Source organism: Felis catus, chromosome D2 (assembly GCF_018350175.1).
Source record: "Felis catus isolate Fca126 chromosome D2, F.catus_Fca126_mat1.0, whole genome shotgun sequence".
NCBI classification, from domain to species: domain Eukaryota; kingdom Metazoa; phylum Chordata; class Mammalia; order Carnivora; family Felidae; genus Felis; species Felis catus.
Genome location: NC_058378.1, coordinates 20,957,746 through 20,975,883, shown reverse-complemented (window position 1 = coordinate 20,975,883; position 18,138 = coordinate 20,957,746). Strand labels below are relative to the sequence as shown.

General features: G+C 36.0%; 1 protein-coding gene and 1 long non-coding RNA gene across 4 annotated transcripts in view; one reads left to right on the top strand and one right to left on the bottom strand.

Annotated features, from left to right (window-relative positions):
- The window catches only part of PHYHIPL (phytanoyl-CoA 2-hydroxylase interacting protein like), an 88,135-nt gene extending 77,652 nt beyond the window's left edge, over positions 1–10,483 (bottom strand). The window contains exons 1-2 of one of the 3 annotated variants that reach the window (XM_011287381.3): positions 3,809–3,877; positions 1,417–1,456 (exon numbers count right to left, since the gene is read on the bottom strand). Coding sequence is in view for 1 of the 3 variants with exons in the window: in XM_003993949.5 (XP_003993998.2) it covers positions 10,116–10,221 (106 nt within the window). In the remaining 2 variants the exon portion in view is untranslated. Of the gene's footprint in view, positions 1–1,416; positions 1,457–3,808; positions 3,878–10,115 lie in introns of those variants that run through there. The other 2 variants (XM_003993949.5, XM_045039997.1) reach the window with 2 other exon arrangements.
- A 111-nt stretch (positions 10,484–10,594) lies between these two features.
- The window catches only part of LOC123380783, a 42,545-nt gene continuing 35,001 nt past the window's right edge, over positions 10,595–18,138 (top strand). Inside the window, exon 1 of the long non-coding RNA XR_006586940.1 lies at positions 10,595–10,726. This is a non-coding gene — a long non-coding RNA (uncharacterized LOC123380783). The remainder of the gene's footprint in view (positions 10,727–18,138) is intronic.

Here is an 18,138-nt window from a genome sequence, read left to right as displayed (position 1 = left end):
GGAGGGGCAGAGAGTGAGGAGAGAGAATCCTAGGCAGGCTCCACGACGTCAGCACAGAGCCCGAGGTGGGGCTTGAAGTCACGAAACTGTGAGATCATGACCTAAGCCAATATTAAAAGTCAGATGCTTAACTGACTGAGCCACCAAGGCGCCCCAAACCATAACAGACACTTAAATAAGAGAACAAACTGACGAATGGGGGGGGCATAGGTGATGGGGCATGGAAGAGGGCACTTGTTGGGATGAGCACTGGGTGTTGTATGTTAAGTGATGAATCATGGGAATCTACTCCCAAAGCCAAGAGCACACTGTATACTCCATATGTTAGCTAACTTGACAATAAATTATATCTAAAAAAAACAGAAAACAAAAATGAATTTTAAAAATAAAAAAGAAACTATTAATTTAAAAACACTTTAATAAAAATTAAAAATAGAAACACCACACAATCTAGAAATTCCACTATTTGCTATTTACCCAAGGAAATCAAAAGCACTAACAAAGATATACATATGCACACCTATGTTTATTTTACCATTATTTACAATAGCCAAGATATGGAAGCCTATACAATGGAGTATTACTCAGCCATAAAAAGGAATGAGATCTTGCCATTTGCTACAACATGGATATAATTAATGCTCAGTGAAATAAATCAAAGAAAGGCAAATACAATATGACTTCACTTATATGTGGAATTAAAAATAAATGAATAAACAAAAAACAGAAACAAAATACAGAGAACTGATAGTTGCCATAGGAGAGGAGGGTATAGGGATGTGTAAAATGGGTAAAGGGAAGTGGGAGGTACAGGCTTCCAGTTATGGAATGAATAAGTCATGGGGATGAAACCTACAGCAAAGAGCATAGATATAGTCAGTGGTATTGTAATAGCGTTGAATAGTGACAGATGGTAGCTACACTTGTGGTGAGCATAGCATAAAGTACACAGTTTTGGAATCACTATGTTGTATACCGGAAACTAATGTAACATTGTATATCAACTATACTTCAATAAATATAGGAAAAAAAACGTTTGATAAACATCTTTCAAATATAATAAGCAAACTAATTTGATTATTGAGGTCTTTAATAAGCTGAAGAAACTCAATTTGATAATAGTCACAATGTTACCAAGCTTATAAATGCAGATGAATTGTCAGTAATGAAACTGATCCTTACAGTTAAGATTAATCATGCAAGTAAAATAAATTTAACTCTTCTGAAATTTTAAGAGATCAGCACAAAGTTATAAGCTTTTTAAAAAAAAATGTTACCAAAAATATTTCAGAATATTATAAGATACATTATTTTCTCACTGAACAATGAAAAAATGAACTGACAAACAGATTCGATCACCTCCCTCCAAAAGGACTATTTACTTTTTGATTCAACTCTGAAAAAAAAACAACTTACTATTTCTATTTAGTCTGGATCAATTTATTTGAAGAGTATCCTGAGAAAGCAAAATGAGTTTATAAACATTAGCATTTGTCACTACTTATTTCTATGAGGTAGAATTTCCTACGCATAATACAATAAAAATAAAATACATAAGTGGATATTGAGGCTGATATAAAATAGCAACTTCCATGTATAATTGCTAGTTTTCATTTCTTACTATATCCACTTATTGACTTTATTGGGAAAATGCTGTTAAGTTTGAAATTACAGGATAAATATATACTAATTAAAAGCTACTTTTACTTGTTGGAGTTCTACAAAATGTTAAAAAAAAAAAGTTCTCTAAAAATTACAAGCTTTGAAATTTATTAACAAGATTTCAGACAAGATAAATTCAAACTCCTAACCATGGCATAATCTAGGTAGCCTTAACTAGTTTTCAGCTTATTTTCTCATAACAAACACTTCTTTTTTCCATCAATACCAAATGTTATATATTGCTAGAACATACATGATTTTACACCTTTATATATGCTCTTATCTCTATCAGAAATGCCCTTATTCCACTTCTCCTGGAAAATTTTTATTTTTATTTTAATATCCAGAAAAAAATTTTTGCTTCCTCTGTGAAGCCATCTGAGACACTCTAGACAGAATTACCTACTTTCTCCTCTACACTCTATTATAGTATCATCATGTTATTATATTTATCTATTTAAATTTATTGTCTCCCTAAATGCCAGTGAATCCTCTAAATGCAGGATCCAAGTTATATTCATTTTTGGATCCTTTTTTTTTTCTGTTCTTAACACAGATCCTAAAGTTGGAGTACATGTACAAATACACAGTAAAAATTACATGTAAATAAAAGAACAAAAGGAAGCAAACTGGTTAAGTTTAGTGCCTAAAAATTAATCAAACAAGAATAGAATGGCACTGTTCTCAAGCTATTATACTCAAAGTACGGCCTGTAAACTACTTACCAGGCTCTGATGAGATAAAAAAAATTAGGATTAAACATTTGGAAACTTTAACAGGAATTTGACAGAGATTTTCATATCTGTTGAATCTTTTTTTTGGACTTTTTAAATTTTACTTTTCTAATAATTTCTTTTATTATATTTTTATAAAGTATCATTCAGTGATAGATTGAATATTGAAAATAAAAACCAAAATACAGATTTAGAAGCACTACATTAGACTATGAAAGACAGAAAGAGGAGTAACACCTTGACATTTTTCAATGAGAATTTGGTTTACAAGGAAGAATATGATGTACACACAACTGTTGTAGTAGTACACATCATAACTATCCATACTTCTCAAAGTCCACATCATTATCTTTGACACTCTAAAACCTATCTATTGATAGAATTGTTAAGTGTACCTGGAAATATTAATGCATAACTAGTATTTCTTTCTAAAGTTATTTATACGAGGACTAGATTTTAACTTAAAATTAGGGCTTGCTTCTTTCACTGCCTATCAGACCCAATGGCATAGATCACTACCCATTTTGATTGACTCCATACAGAGCTAGCCAGCTTTCTACTGCTCTCTGCCTGACCCCAGTAACATATAAAATCAAAATGATTATACAATTTTTTTCAGAAATTCTTCTTTCAATATTTTCATTCCTACCAAGAAAGATTTATTTATTTTCTCAATACTCTACATTAGGAGTTGGCAAACGTTTCCTCTAAAGGACCAGATAATAAGTATTTTAAGGCTTGTAAGCTATATGGTCTACTGTCAAAGCTACCTCGCCTTTCTAGCAAGAAAGCAGCCACAGACAATAACTAAACAAATGGGCATAGCTATGTTCCAATAAAATTTTACTTACAAAACCTGGCAGCAGGTGTTCAATTTGGACCAAGAACTGTAACTTGCTGATGCCTCTTCTATTTCATAGGTATAACTTTAAAATCAATCATTAAGAACCTATCATATAATAATATTAAAAAATTGTCATTCTTGTTGCATTTATTATCAGCTTTTAAAATTTTAAATACTGACAGATTCACCATCATTCAAGCTAAAAAAGAAAAGACACTGTTTTTCAAGAAAATCGCATTAAAGATACTGAAAAAAATGTTTGTACTTTATCTTTAATGGCACATGTCTAGGGAAGCTACAAGCCTTTTATACTATTATCAGATAGCAACACTCTCACAGGCTACAGAAAACAAAAAAATTTATTTATAATATTTGCCACAACCACTAAATAAACAGCATATAAGCAAAATTCCTCACAAAGAAGCCCTTTTAAAATGAACCACAATCTTGGTGCGAATAGTTGTAAACACACAAAACTATGATTCAGAGTATGATGCTTTTTGTTCAACTCACATAGATGTGGAGGAAATTCAAAAATGCAGAGCTCTTGACTACATTTTTAACAAACCTGGAATGTAGATTTATTTCATCTTTAGGTTTCAAAGCTGACCTTCTCCAACATGTAATCACTCCTTTCCTTTAAGGGGTGAGACACAAAGCTGATTAGAGGTCACTCTAAAACTGAAGTCAAATCCTAATCTTGCCTCTTCCACATAAATTCTAGTCTCCCCTGGTGGAATATATAGTTCTATGAACAATTCTCTTTCTCCTTCTAGAACTGTTTTCCTCAGAACATAAGAGGAATTACTAAATGTTTAAGTTTCCAAGGAAATCGCTTACTGTTAGATTCTAAATGTCTTAACATAAATGTTCTTTTCCCTTTTATGTTCAATATCTCTGAAAAGTCTTCTATGACTTCAAAACTACCTTTAGACAGATGACTCAAAATCTCTATTTCACAATCCTCTATAAAGTATCAAGTGGCTAATTTTTATCTAGTAATAGGTATCAAAATACTATCATTGGATTATGGGTGGCCCTTTGAAGAGTGAGAATCAAGCAAAATAAGAGACTAAAAAGAATGTAGGTGGGTTCTCTTGTGGGCATCCATGTTGAAACATGCAGTATATAATACTGCTCTGAGAATATGATTTCTGTGACGAAAGTGCCCCTGAAAAAGGGATTAGGATATATTTGGATGTCCATGGAGGTCTAAAATTTGAGGTCTAAAAAACTGTCATCATGATGTCTAAATATTGTTTCCTTTCTCCTTTGTTCCCTGTCAATGATTCTTCTGATTTTCCAGACTTAAAATCCTTAAATTACTCCTTATCACTTTTCATTTTGCTTGAAAATTCAATCACAAAGCTTATAATTATTTTTGCATTTCTTTTACACCCTTCCCATTCACTATCCTTCCATAAGGATGCTGCCTATTTTTCCTGTTGAGAATTCTTCAATATTTCTATACATTTCTATTAGAAATCTTCCACAAATACTGATTGTACTTCGCAAATGTATGTATATAAAATACAGCTTGCTTAATAATTAACAATACAGTTTATCTACTGTGTAATAATAAAATTATGTTTAAAAGTGTTAATGAGGCAAATGATTTCAACTAGTAAAAACAGAATTTAACAGTAAATAGATTCTTATAGAAAAATTTAACAGAAATGGAAAACAAACCCAAAAAAGAGGCAAATGCTGTAAGGAAAAACTAAAATTATGCATTTACTAAGGGCAGAGAAGAAAAACCAGAAACCTGAAGGATTATCCTTACTGTAGTAATTGATGCAACTGCTGTTTTTCTGAAGCCCCGGATAATATATACAAATAATCAATAAACTCTACTTACATAAATTAAGGAAAAAATCAAGATTGGGCCTAAATGAGGGGGAAACAGCAGTGAAAAACTAAGTGACTTAGAAGTTGTCTAGGTAGCGTTCTATAGAGTGAAATTCTGACTGCCTTACCTAGGCAACAAAGCAAGTTGCCAGTATTACTACTTATAACATATCAGTTATTCTACCACTGGAGGGAGTCTGGTCACATATCCTTTGATGTGACTTTTTTTTACTCTCATAACTTCCTTGTTTTCTCTGGGAATGAATTAGAACCCCTACCAAGAATATGAATTGGTTTAACTATCTGATGATTTCAAGCTTTCTGGTTTAGTTTTTATTTTATTTTTGTTATGTTCCATGTTCACTAATTAAAAATTTACAGCATCTCTATAGTCATATCTGGGTCAAAGAAATGAATCCAGAGATCTCATGTGCTGGTACATATGCATACTTAGAAAAATAATCATAAAGAAAAAAATGTTAAATCAAGAACAGAGAAGGGCTCTGATACAAATACCTACTCAAAGCAGATATCAAGGTCACAAAGCACGTGAAATGCAGCAAACAGCAGGTTTGAAGTAGAAGCTAAAAGAGCTTTTAGGATTAAGGCTGACAAGGATATTACTGATAGGATAGAAAAATATAAGCAAATGAGAGTACTGTAACTGTGGTTTTAAAATTAACTATCCTTTTAAAATTCAGAGTTAGCAGTTTCCACTGTCTACTCCTAAAGTTGAAGTGGCATAAGAAGGATTTACTAAGTAAATAAAACACTAATGAAATGAAAAACAACAAAGATCTAAACACTGGACCTAAATAAATAGATAGATAGATAGATAGATAGATAACAGTAGTTCAACTCAAGAAGTTATGTGAAGAATAGTCCATTTACAATAATAATTATTCTCTATTTTGTGTCAAGAATTTTGTGAAATGATATGAAATATTTCATTTAATTATTTTAACAATCCTACAGGATTGACATTATTATACTCATTTTACATGAGAGAGCTTAAAGCTAAAAACAAGTAATTTGCCTAAGGTAATATATCTGTCAAGAGCCAATACTCTGTCAGAGGTCCATCTGATTCTAAAATGGTATTGCCACTATGGTATATGAAGGTCAATGAGACTGAACAATGACTACCTTATGTTCTTGTACTATTAAAGGTAACAGTTATAAGTACTCTTCTTAGATGTCTGCTTCAGAAAATGTCATTACAGATTATCTAATACAGCACTGTATTAACTATTAAGCATTTCTGTGTTATTTTGTTTCCAAAGTTAAAATTTGTTCAATTCACATGTCAATTGCATAAATAAGTCATAGCTTATTTTTAATTTAAATAGATATAAGTAAAAATTAAAAGGAATTTACCTTTTTAAATATGTAAAAAAGAGAAAACCTTTTTTTTCCTTTCCTTCACAAAACTATTGTCAGACACAAAGACATAGAAATCTGTCAGGTTCTCTCTGTGCAATTTCCTTAAAATGTACTCCTTTGCTGAGTAGCATCATAAACTCCATAAATCATATCTAGGCAGTCAGAAAATAATCATGGAAATAACACTTGTTAAACCTAGGAAAGCTTGGGGGTGGATTTAAGTGCTATACAACAAATTAATTTTGTGTTTTCTTCCTTACTATTATAACAAGAGTGCAGGAAGCTTGAATGCATAAAACAACATATATATAATAAATCCCTTTCAGCTAGGAAAGAAAGTTTATATATGTGTGTGTGTGTGTGTGTGTGTGTGTGTGTGTGTGTGGGTATGCACACATATATATGCATAATTTTTAAAAAATGAAGAGAAGTAGAAGTAATGTAGAATTCTATGCATGAAGCTGGGGGCTGTTCTGTCTTATCACAGGTCAATTAAGGTCTCAAGTATCCATGTGAAGAAACAAACTGGAAATGGGTTCCCATATTATCGATGCTTCCCATTGAGTAAATTTTTTTTTCCCTTCAATTTCTTTGGAAAATCCACAATTAATGTATATCAACTGGAGGATACTTCAGCACAGCAGAGATGGAGGAACAGAAACACTCTCCTACTTACAACAGAGATTCTAGAAAGTACTAGATCTACAGCACATCTTCAGAGGTTTCCTAATAGAAGTCTATTCAGAATCCTCATTTTGAACTACAGGTAACATCTAGACAGGGACCATGTACTAGCACACATGCCTAGGATAAAAGTACACATGAAATAACATGTGTGTAGAAGAACCTCCCTATTGCTTAATTTAAAAACCCAATTATATGACTGCTTGGATTCTATTCCATATTCTTCCAACTGTTAGATAGTTGGAGAAACTATGGAAAAAAAGAAAACACTGTAAATTATTGCAAATTATGTAAACAGATTAATTTATAAGAAATAGCAAGTGAAAGAAAAAACATACAACAGCCAAGGAAACAGAAGAAAGACATACAGTTCACCAGCAGTTATAACTCTTAGTTGGCCAAATATGCAAAACACTATAAAATTTAAAAATCTATAAGTGGAGAGAGTAAAAGGAAATATATATTTAACAAAACTATATTTTCTCCTATTCTATTTCATTCCACTTCCAAGAAATTAATGTTCTGCTCATTTTTTCCCATCTGTGAATCGAATAGAAAAAAGTAAAGAGCAAATAAGACAAATGTATATCTGTGATTGTAAAATTATGAAAATTTATCACTTATTATATACTTAAGCATGTAACAGATCTTCTGCCACATCCTAATCTTTCTGTTATATATTTACAAAAGTAAAATAATGACACCTGAGAGGAAGTGAAAGGAAGTAAAGGGAGTAAATAGTACCTAGCTGAAATTTTCTCAATATAAAATTTGACAAATAAGGTCTGCCTGACAAACTTAATGCAACATTTTTTAATTTTTCTGCCATAAAAAACTATATATTTTGGAACTGACATGTAGTGTCACAAAATAAAGTTAGGCATTTAGTAACATCTCTACATAAGCTATTCCCAGTTTTTTACACATCTTTTAATAGAAGAGTTAGCTCTTTGTATTTGTTGATATAAGATATTTAATAAAAATGAAACCCTATTCATTTAATCTATGTTGAATTATTAGAAGCCTGTAAATAAGTAATTTTCATAGATACTGCTTAGTGCTAGCACTCCCCAATTAAATGTTACAAAATTTGTTCATTTTGCAGGATTCATAAATATGAACTGAAACAACTAAAAAACTATTACCAAAATAAAACGGAAGAGACCACAGTAAATGTAGCACTAGTTTCTGTACTCTACATTACTAACTTTGTAAACTTCATAAAAAAGAAAAACAACTTTATTTTCTCCATTATCTTTGAAACATGTGGCAAATCCAATTTTAAGTATTAAGATTACTGTGTTCTTGAGGGACAATTATGAATTGCTTATTTCCAATAACTACAGTAATAAGCTTTTGATAAATCATTGAAATAAATGAAAATGAAATCTATTTTGGTTTTCTATCAAACCAATCTAGGAAAAACATTTACAATGGTTAACACCAGAAAAAGTCACTTCACAAAAGCATAAACTAAAACCAATACAATTTCTTATGTGGTATATTAAAAATAATCTCTATAGCCTAATAATGCAAGTTTATATGTGGAATGCCAAAACGATTACTTCTGTTTAGATGCCATAAATATGTGCAACTATTACTACGGTGAACTAAGAATAAAGAAATTATGAACAGCTTTTGCAAGAGTATTTATTTATGCATACTGCACCTTTTTCAGAAATTATTTCAAAGTGGCTTTGGCTTCAAAGGGCAATTATTGTGTCCCGAATTTATTAATAAAAAGAAATTCCGTGTTCAGTTGACCTAAACTAGACTGTATACCAATGCCAAACCAAGTTATCATTTAAATGACTTTGAAACAAGACCTCTGCTCTCTATTTGGATTACATACTGATAAATTTTATGACTTTGTGGTCACCACATGAGTATCTCTACATAATCTTGACCAAAAAAAAAATATTTTTAAATCATCGTCTGCATACATTGTTAACGGATTCCATTTACAGCCAAAAAGTGTTTAGGGTCATCTTGACAACATGTAAATTGTTTTTCCTTTGTCAGATGTCCAATTTTACAATTATTTGGTCAATGACTAATCAGATGAGTTTTTTTACAAATGAAGTTTTGTTCCACAGACGGACTCTTCAACTACTCCAAATAACACAGAAGCTACCCATATTGAACACAGTACTAGCTTATCTCTTTAACGCTTAAACCTGTGCTCAATCACTTCCTTCGGAGACTGCCAACTTTAACAATAGAATAAGCTACATAATATCAAGACACAATGGTGAGTACTCGCCACAGATTCTGTACCACAGCAGATATAATATGCCACTTCACAGATTTTTGAGTTTCTGAATCACAGCCCCAAACCACGAAGCTTGTGGCTGTCCTTGGTGCTGAAACGCACTTTTTCCCCGCGCCCCTTCACTGAAAAAAACCGTCATTCCAATCCCTATTTGAGAGCATAAAAAGACTCCTGAATTTGGGAGGTGGGGGTCTGAAGATGAGAGGTTTAAAAAGGAAATGATAAGTTTCTGGGCTGAAAATGCTAACTAGCATGTGCAGGTGGAGAGGGGAAGGAAGGGGTGCTAGAAACATCCAGAGGGCATTTTCCCTACGGTTCCGGTAGACCCTGGAAACCCGGACTGCGGCACGATCGGAAACGCCTCGTCCCGGGCAGGAACGGCGGGCGGGAACGGCGCCCTCGCCCGGGCAGCTCCTCGGCGCTGGGCCAGGCGGGCGAAGACGGCGAGGGGCGCCGCGGCTGGAGACTACGGCGACTTTCCGCGCCAACGCAAGAGCCCTGGGGTCCTTTTGTTTCTACTGTCTGAGGAGAGGGCGGATGAGCGGAGGGGAGCCCCACCTGTATTTATTTGTACGGGAGAACAACAAAAGACCGTGAAGCCTGGGCGAGCAGGGTCAGCAGAGCCGGGGCGGCCGCGGCGCCTAGGCGCGGGCTCGGCCCCTTTCCTCACAGCCCCCGTCGCTCTTACCGTCCCGGTCGCACAGCTGAATGGCCTCCAGGCTGAGGTTTTTGATCACCTCCTCACAGGGGCTGGTGGGGCTGTTGAGGGTATGATCCAGGCGCGGCACCTCCATTTTCCCAACTCCCTTCTCAAGCCCGCCTGCTTCGTATCCAGGCTCTCTCGACGGACCGGGTGGGAGAGAAGGGCGGGAAAGGGAAGGGGAGTGTCGGAAAGAGGGGAGGAGGCCTGGGACGCGGCTCCGGAGGGGCGAGGCTGAGCTTCCGGGCTACAGAGCCGCGGCCGAGGCGACGGCCGTGGCAGCAGCTCCGGAGAGTGCGCGGCTCGAAGAGACTGAGAGGGACCTGGCGCGAGGGCGAGAGGAGCGCGCTCCCGGCGGGGAGGAGACGCGTCGCGCGGGGAACGTGAAGGCGCGGCGCGCGCACGCGCGTGAGAGGACGCGCCCACCTGCTGGCGCGCGGCGCTCCTCCTTCCTGCGCCCCCCCCTTCCCCCGCCCTTCCACGCGCACGCGCCCCCTGCTGCCCTCGCTCCTCAGCCCCGGCAATCCCCTGAGCTAGGTGAACTCGCGGGAACTGCGGGATGCTGGGGGTGCGTCACGCTGGATTCGCCCTCTCTCCTGGTGAGGTTGATTTAGCTTCTTTTCCCTCGTCAGTGTCAGTCGTATCCAGGTTGGCACTGGGGCGTCTGGCACTGGGGAGGTGAGGGGGAGCAGATTGGTTGTTTTGAAGGACTGGAAAAATATGCGTCCAGACCCTTTGTATACGGGTTCGCGGAGCCAGAAGGCTGCCTTCTCCGTTCAATGTCCTGGGCTACTCCCCACCCAGCCCCCACCTGCTCAACCGAGCATTCCTCAGGAACAGCTGCTTCCGTGTGAGAGATGTGTGGATTAACTGAGGACTGGCAGGGTTTAGGGACAGAATTTTGGTCATCTTGAAGGAGGGGCAAACAGGAATTCAAAACTGCCAGAAAGGTGAGGGAATGAGATGTCAGCCAGCGGGCTGGAAAGGCAGCACGTGTGCTTCAGGACTGACAGCCACTAATCTTTCAGCCTTCGCAGTCTAGCTTGCTCCATTCATTCATTAATTCGTTCAACAACTGTATTAAATGTTTACTCTGTGCTGGGCATTGTTCTGGACGCTAGTGAAGGGGGTAAAAAACAGTACCTGTCCTGGTGGATATGGAAGCACAATGGGAAATGTGCTTCCTCAAGTTACCCTAAATTTGTCTGCCCATTCTTTTTAAAGGCATTTAGGATTCTGCAGTGCACTTCGTGGAGGTGAAAAAGTTTTTAAAATAAAATGGGTATAGGTCACAGCCTATTGACCTCTGTTGCCATTTGCTTCTTTGGAACAGCTTTTAGTTGTGTTGCTATCTTAGGATCAAAACAGTGCTTGCCCCTCTCTCTTCTTTTTTTTAGTGTGTATGCTTGTTGGGAATTAAAGTTCCTTTTTATTGATTTTCCAATTTCAAACATAAATGTTAAACAATAAAGTAACAATTTACATACAGATTGCTATATGCTACCCTTTCTAGTCACATCCTTCTAGCCATAACATGACTAAATCTAGTTAATTGAAACCTCATAAAACAGAAGGACCAGCTTAAGGTAAAATAAGCCTGTGAGAAAACTTGGCACAACTTCAAGTTGATACAAATCTGTGGAAGATAATTGGGTATCTTAAAGTGAAATGTCCTCATTATCAACTTAGGTATTAATGAAGATGGATCTCCTTCTTGCAGTTTGAGAAATGTCAAGATAGGGGTGTCCCTAAGGAGAGGATAAATTATTACTTGTCAAGAAATGTGGCAAGATGGCACTTATTGGTGAATATCCTGTGTTCTAAAACCTGCGTCTGGAGGAATAGAAATTGATATTGTCAGCTAAGCCACAGTGGGTTCATCTTTCAGAGTAGTATCACATTTACAAATTTCAAAAGAAACTGTGTGAGCTAGATTACCAATTTATTGATTTACAGGTGAGAAATCTAATTCATATCTATAATTAAAATTATAATCCATACAAATATTTATTAAACACTAGCTGTGCCCATGGACAATATGCTAGATGTTGGAATTTTTGAGTTCAAATCAATTAGGAAAGATAGGCTTTGAAAAAGGAAGATTATAATGAGTGTTATGAAAAAAGGAATCATGGGAACTTGTGAAGGACACACAGGTGTCCTAACCTAGTCTGATTATTCAAGAAAGCCTCTAAAAGGATTTTATTTAAAGGGAATAGGAGTCTCTTATGGGGGGCGGTAGGGAGGGGAAAGTGGGTGATGGGCATTGAGGAGGGCACCTGTTGGGATGAGCATACAACTGGGTGTTGTATGGAAACCAATTTGACAATAAATTTCATATTTAATAAATAAATAAATAAATAAATAAATGAAAATAAAGAGAACAGGAAATTACTGAAAGGCTTTATATGGGAAATTAGCATGATCAGATTTGTGAGCCAGAATATTTATGTGGGAAAGGAGGTAATGTTTTGAGAAATATTAATTTGACTTTCCGGGTATAAGATCTATTCAATCCAAGGCATCTTTCTGCTAAGGCCTTAGATTATTACATAAGAAATACAAAAGAGTTACTATTTTACTTTTGAAATTCAGCATCTGATTTTTTTCAGCAAGTTGTGAAGCGTCAAATCAATGCATTGTCAAAAGATAAAATATAGATTTGCTTATGTTTTAACATATCAAGGCTAAGACTAGTGTTCAAAATGATAAGAGTTTATCCCATAGTGAAGACAAGATATCCCGGTTCACAACTTAGGCCAGAGATTGGTATAAAGAAGATGGTGGCTTGAGATAGGTAAAGGAAAGAAAAGTATATTCTCTTTGGCTCAGAGAATTATGGAAAAGAGGTTGAAGTGCTTGAGGTTGGCAACCAACAACATTTTTACTTACTCTCACATTGAGGATGTGAGATGAAGGTTTGTAGCTTTAGTGTGGGGGGCCGGGCCCCGGTGCCAGGCTGAGACCGGGCCGAGCAATGTTCCCCGTTGACTCAAGCCAACCCGGTGGTTCCCCCTCCCATTCCCCCACTTTCAAGGGCATACAAAAGCCTTGTCAAGGCTGAGAAAGTTAATTCCTGAAGCCTGTGGTCTGCAGGTGTTGGCAGTAATGCTACCTCCCTTTTTCTACCCCGAGTCAGATAGAAACAAACATGGGAACTGTGTTTTGCTAGCAATCTATCAACAAGGTCTTGTGACCCGTTCACAAGGTTCACAAGGTATACAGAACTAAATGCTTTGGCTGGCAGTGATTATGTGAAACCTGTTTATTCTTAGAATGACCTGATCCATAAGAGTCTTATATTATAAAAGATTGTGTACAGCAACAATAAAGCCATCACTTGGGCCATCAGCCCAGGGGACCCTCCTGTTCCCAAACTTTCTCTTCTCTTCTCTTTTCTTGCACTCCCCTACCCTCAGGACCCTGACCTCGGTGATTGTCGCGCCAGTCGCGACACTTTAGGTATAGGTACAGCCTACAGATAGGTATGGGAACACTCAAGGACAGAGAAATGTCTGCCCTACTTCTTAGGTCTTTGGGATGATATCACCTGGCCAGACTGAGGGTGACTGCATTCAGGTAACCTTGAACAAGGCATCATTGTTAGATGGAGGACAGGGATTTACTTTCTGGAACTGCTGAAAGTTTCTGTATATTTAGAAGGTAGTTGAGTGAAAGCTAGCCAACCTGCTGTGAAGCCTGATTTGAAAATGCTAGCAAAAGCTGCATAGTGGACCTTCTAGACCAGGGAGGTCTAAAGCACCAAAAAGATGAGACTTGTCAGTCTCAGAGATGGAAAACAAGCCCTGAACAAATTGAAAAAACACAGATCATAAGTTTCTCTAGCCACCAACTTCAAGAGAAAGACCAGAAGCAATTAGGCATACAAGAAATGTCACCACAGAGACCAGAGGAGGCAAAATATATTCAAATTCCAATAAGCCTTTGTCCCAGTGCTTCAAGGTAATGGAAACTCTCCTGTCTTGATATTCCCAAATACCATCTAAAATAAGATGTAGAAGAAAAGGTAAAAATCTTAAAGACTGAGGATTTTACCTAAAAATCTGGACTATACCTAAAGGAACTGATTAAAATACTGACTGGATCTAAGATCCAGGATTAGACTAAAAACATTATTTACCTTCCCTTTATATCAGTGAACAATATTTCATGAAAATAACCAAGTAAGTTTTAGACAAAATAAAAATTCTACCTTTTCTTTTCATATATAAGTTGCAGTGTGAGTAATTGCAATCCTTGTACACTTACATTATTTAATTGTTAGCTTGAGGTGGCCACTATTATAGCCAAAATCCTACCATTCAAGGTCCAGCTCAAATGGTGCATTACCTATAAATATTATTCCCTATGTCAAAAATTTCTTTATATTATCTGAAAACATAATCGCACTATGATTTTTACGTTATTAGTGTACATTAAGGATGAGACTTAAATTTGAAAAGGACCTAAATGTATCTTAATGCAATACTGTATCCAGTGTTGAAGCCACTGAAAAGTTGTTTATCTTTTAATAAATCCTCATGAAGTAATCTTACTCATTATCAACCCAAATATGCTTCCTATAAGGACAATACAGTGGCCTTCATTTTCTCCTCTGTTAGTCATACACAATAATGACAATCCTCTTCCTTCTGCTGCCCATATATATTCAATTCTCTGGCTAAATATTCCTAGTTCTTTCAAACATTTCTGATATTACATTACTTTGAGTCCCTTTACCACTTTTGACACTCTCTTCTAGATAGCTCTAGTGTTTTCTAAGTGTCCATTGGTGAACACATCTGTGGTGTAGAAAGATATTAAGAATATAAAGGGAAATAAGCCATCTTTGCTCTATATGCCACACATCTTATAACACAGCCCAGGATAACGTTAGCTTTTCTGACAGTGATATCAATCTTCTCACACATCTTGAGCTTGCTATCATGTAAAACCTATACTTCTTCCCTGAACATTTCTTATTTCCCCTGTGCTGTAAATTTTAAGCACATATTATAGTATTTTCATAGAGAAGATACTCAGTACAATTTGTTGAATTATTTGATTGAACTTTAGTACTTTGTGTTTAATTATATTGCTACAACTGCCTAGAATGTTATCAAACCTAAAGAAAAAGTAGATTACAAACTCCTTTCAATAAGCTTGTAAGTGCAGAGGTCATTCTTATTATATAACCTACACCCTTAGGCACAATCCAGATTTTTATGGCTAAGCAGAAGGCAATGACTGAGAACCAAAACCATGGGTAGAAGCAAACTCAAAATGCGTAGTAAATGAAGGAGTGTTTTTATTTATATTTTTCTCTCCTCTCAATCATTACCAGGACTTTTCCTAAGCCCTTATAATGGTGGGACAAAATAAAACTCATGAAAGCCACTCAAATGATCTAAATTCTTTATCCTGACTCAAGTTGACTTGTGTCTAAACGTGTGAAAATCAAATGACATAATATATATGCAAGTGTTGCATGAACTGTAAGGCATCTCGCAGTTAGTGAGGATGTTCTAAGAACACCATTAAGAAAGTACATCTGGTCAATTTTACAGTACAAATTGCTGGAAATATTTTAATAGCTATTTGAAAACATTAAGAACTTCCATATTTAGAATAGCTTTATGGTTTAGTGTGTTGGGGCCCTTTTAAATTACATCATATTATGTTTGCTTTTGGTTTTAACTCATGGTAGATTTTTGCCAAGCCCATAAGCAAATACTCAATATTGAATCTCTCCCCAGTATTTGATTTCTACACTTCTACTTCTGTATCACCAAACACTGGACAGAGATGGTGGAGAACTATGATGACTTGATAATTTAACTGTCACAGACTCTTTGACTCTGAAACCCCCAGTTCTGCTCTCACTTTCAAAAGTGATCTCACTTTCAAAAAATGACCTCTCTGTCTCTCTTTCTTTCCTGGAAAAACAATAAAAGCATGAATGAAATTTCTCATTGGTTCTTATCTTTAGCTCAGTAGGTCCTGGTAAAATTTGTTACTTTTCCTTCTTTTATCTGTATTCTTCACTCAGTGCCTGTGTAATGCAGAATAAAGTTGTTAGTTTCCTATTTTTACCCCCTCCAGCTGCTTCAGTCTTTTTCTTTCCTCCCTTTTTTATCTTTAAACATTACCAAATCTTCTTGATTTTAAAAATTATCTTACTTGAACCAGTTACTTATCCAACTTCTTAATATTCTGTGGTATATAAGAAGCCCAATATAAATTGCAGTGCTATAAAACTTATTCATTGCCTCCATTTCCTTTTATTTTTTTTATTTATTTTTTTTAACATTTATTTATTTTTGAGACAGAGAGAGACAGAGCATGAACAGGGGAGGGTCAGAGAGAGAGGGAGACACAGAATCAGAAACAGGCTCCAGGCTCTGAGCGGTCAGCACAGAGCCCGACGCGGGGCTCGAGCTCACGGACCGCGTGATCATGACCTGAGCTGAAGTCGGACGCTCAACCAACTGAGCCACCCAGGCGCCCCTCCATTTCCTTTTAATCTTCACACAATTTATCATGTCTCCAACACTATGATTCTTACTCTTCAAATGTCATCTTTGGATTTGATGAGATTTTCCACATCACCAATATACAGGCCTTTTATCATCTGCATCCTCTTTGATATTTTAGTAGTTTATTTCGCTGAACTTCTGTGGCACTGAACTCTACTGGATCTCTTCCTACATGTGTGCTTAATGTTTATCAACTCTAGCTTCTAAGTTGCCCCCTTGAGTGTAGGTGTTCTTTAAAGTTCAACCTCTGACATTATGTTCTTCCCTGTTTAAAGCGATTTCCTCTGAGAATACATGCATTTTCATGAATTTTAATGTCTTTTTCATGTTTAAATTCTCACCTTCATCTTCAAATCCCTATTTCAAGTTCCCAACTATAAACAAAAGTCATTATTCTATTTCCAACTAATGGACATTTTTATTTACATTCACATAACCGTATCTAAGTAATCAATTCATCCCCAAACTGTTTTCCTTTTTAATTTTTCCCCCATTATTGTGAATGGAACAGTATCTTCTTAGTCACCCAATATCACCCAACTTTCTGATTTTCTCTTTTCCACTTTAAATCAAAATGGACTTAAAACAATGAAAATTTTGCAATATTTCCTGGACATGTTTTTTCCCCTGAATTATAGGTACTACTATAACATTTAGATTCTCATAATTTTGACCAGATTATTGAAATTACCATGTACATAGTTTTCCTACCTCCTTTATTTAATCTATGCTGCTACTAACATCAACCCACTAAAAGATTTTGTTCATTAGAACTTGTTCAATGAATTATAATGGCTACCTGTTTTTGTTCTATATTAATGGTGAGCTACTGAAGCTTTTTAGGCAGGTATATGACAATTGGAAAGCACTATTATGTGACTAATCTTCCCATTTTTATAGGATGAATGGAATGGAGGAAGATAGGTGTTTAAGAAATTATGATAGTGCAAGCAAGAAATTATAATAGACTAGAACAATAGAACTGGGAGTGAGAAAGAAACAATGGATTTGATAGAATGATGTTACACTCTTTTGTTTCTGAGACTATTTAAAATCACAAAAATAACTAATATTTTGAAATTTTAAAAGATTGACTTGTTCACTTAAAATACTGATGGTTATATACTAAAAATGTTAGTATATATGCAGCACAGCATCACATGGCATTATGAAGCATGAAAAATTTATTGTACACAACTTTTCCATGTTTAAAACAAAATAGTTATCTTCCAATGATATACAAGTCGATTAACCTTAAGGACTAAAGCAAAGTCTAGTGTTTATACTTGTGGGTAAACACAGATCAACTAAAAATGGCTCTCTGGATAGCATGTTTTGGAATATCTTCTGCTGTCACTAGTCAAAATTTAAAAGGAGTTGGTGTTAGGGAAAAGAAATATTGGGAGGGATGGAGAGGAAAGAATTTCTCTACAGGTTGAACCACTTTTTAAATGAATTAATTAATTACTTAATTT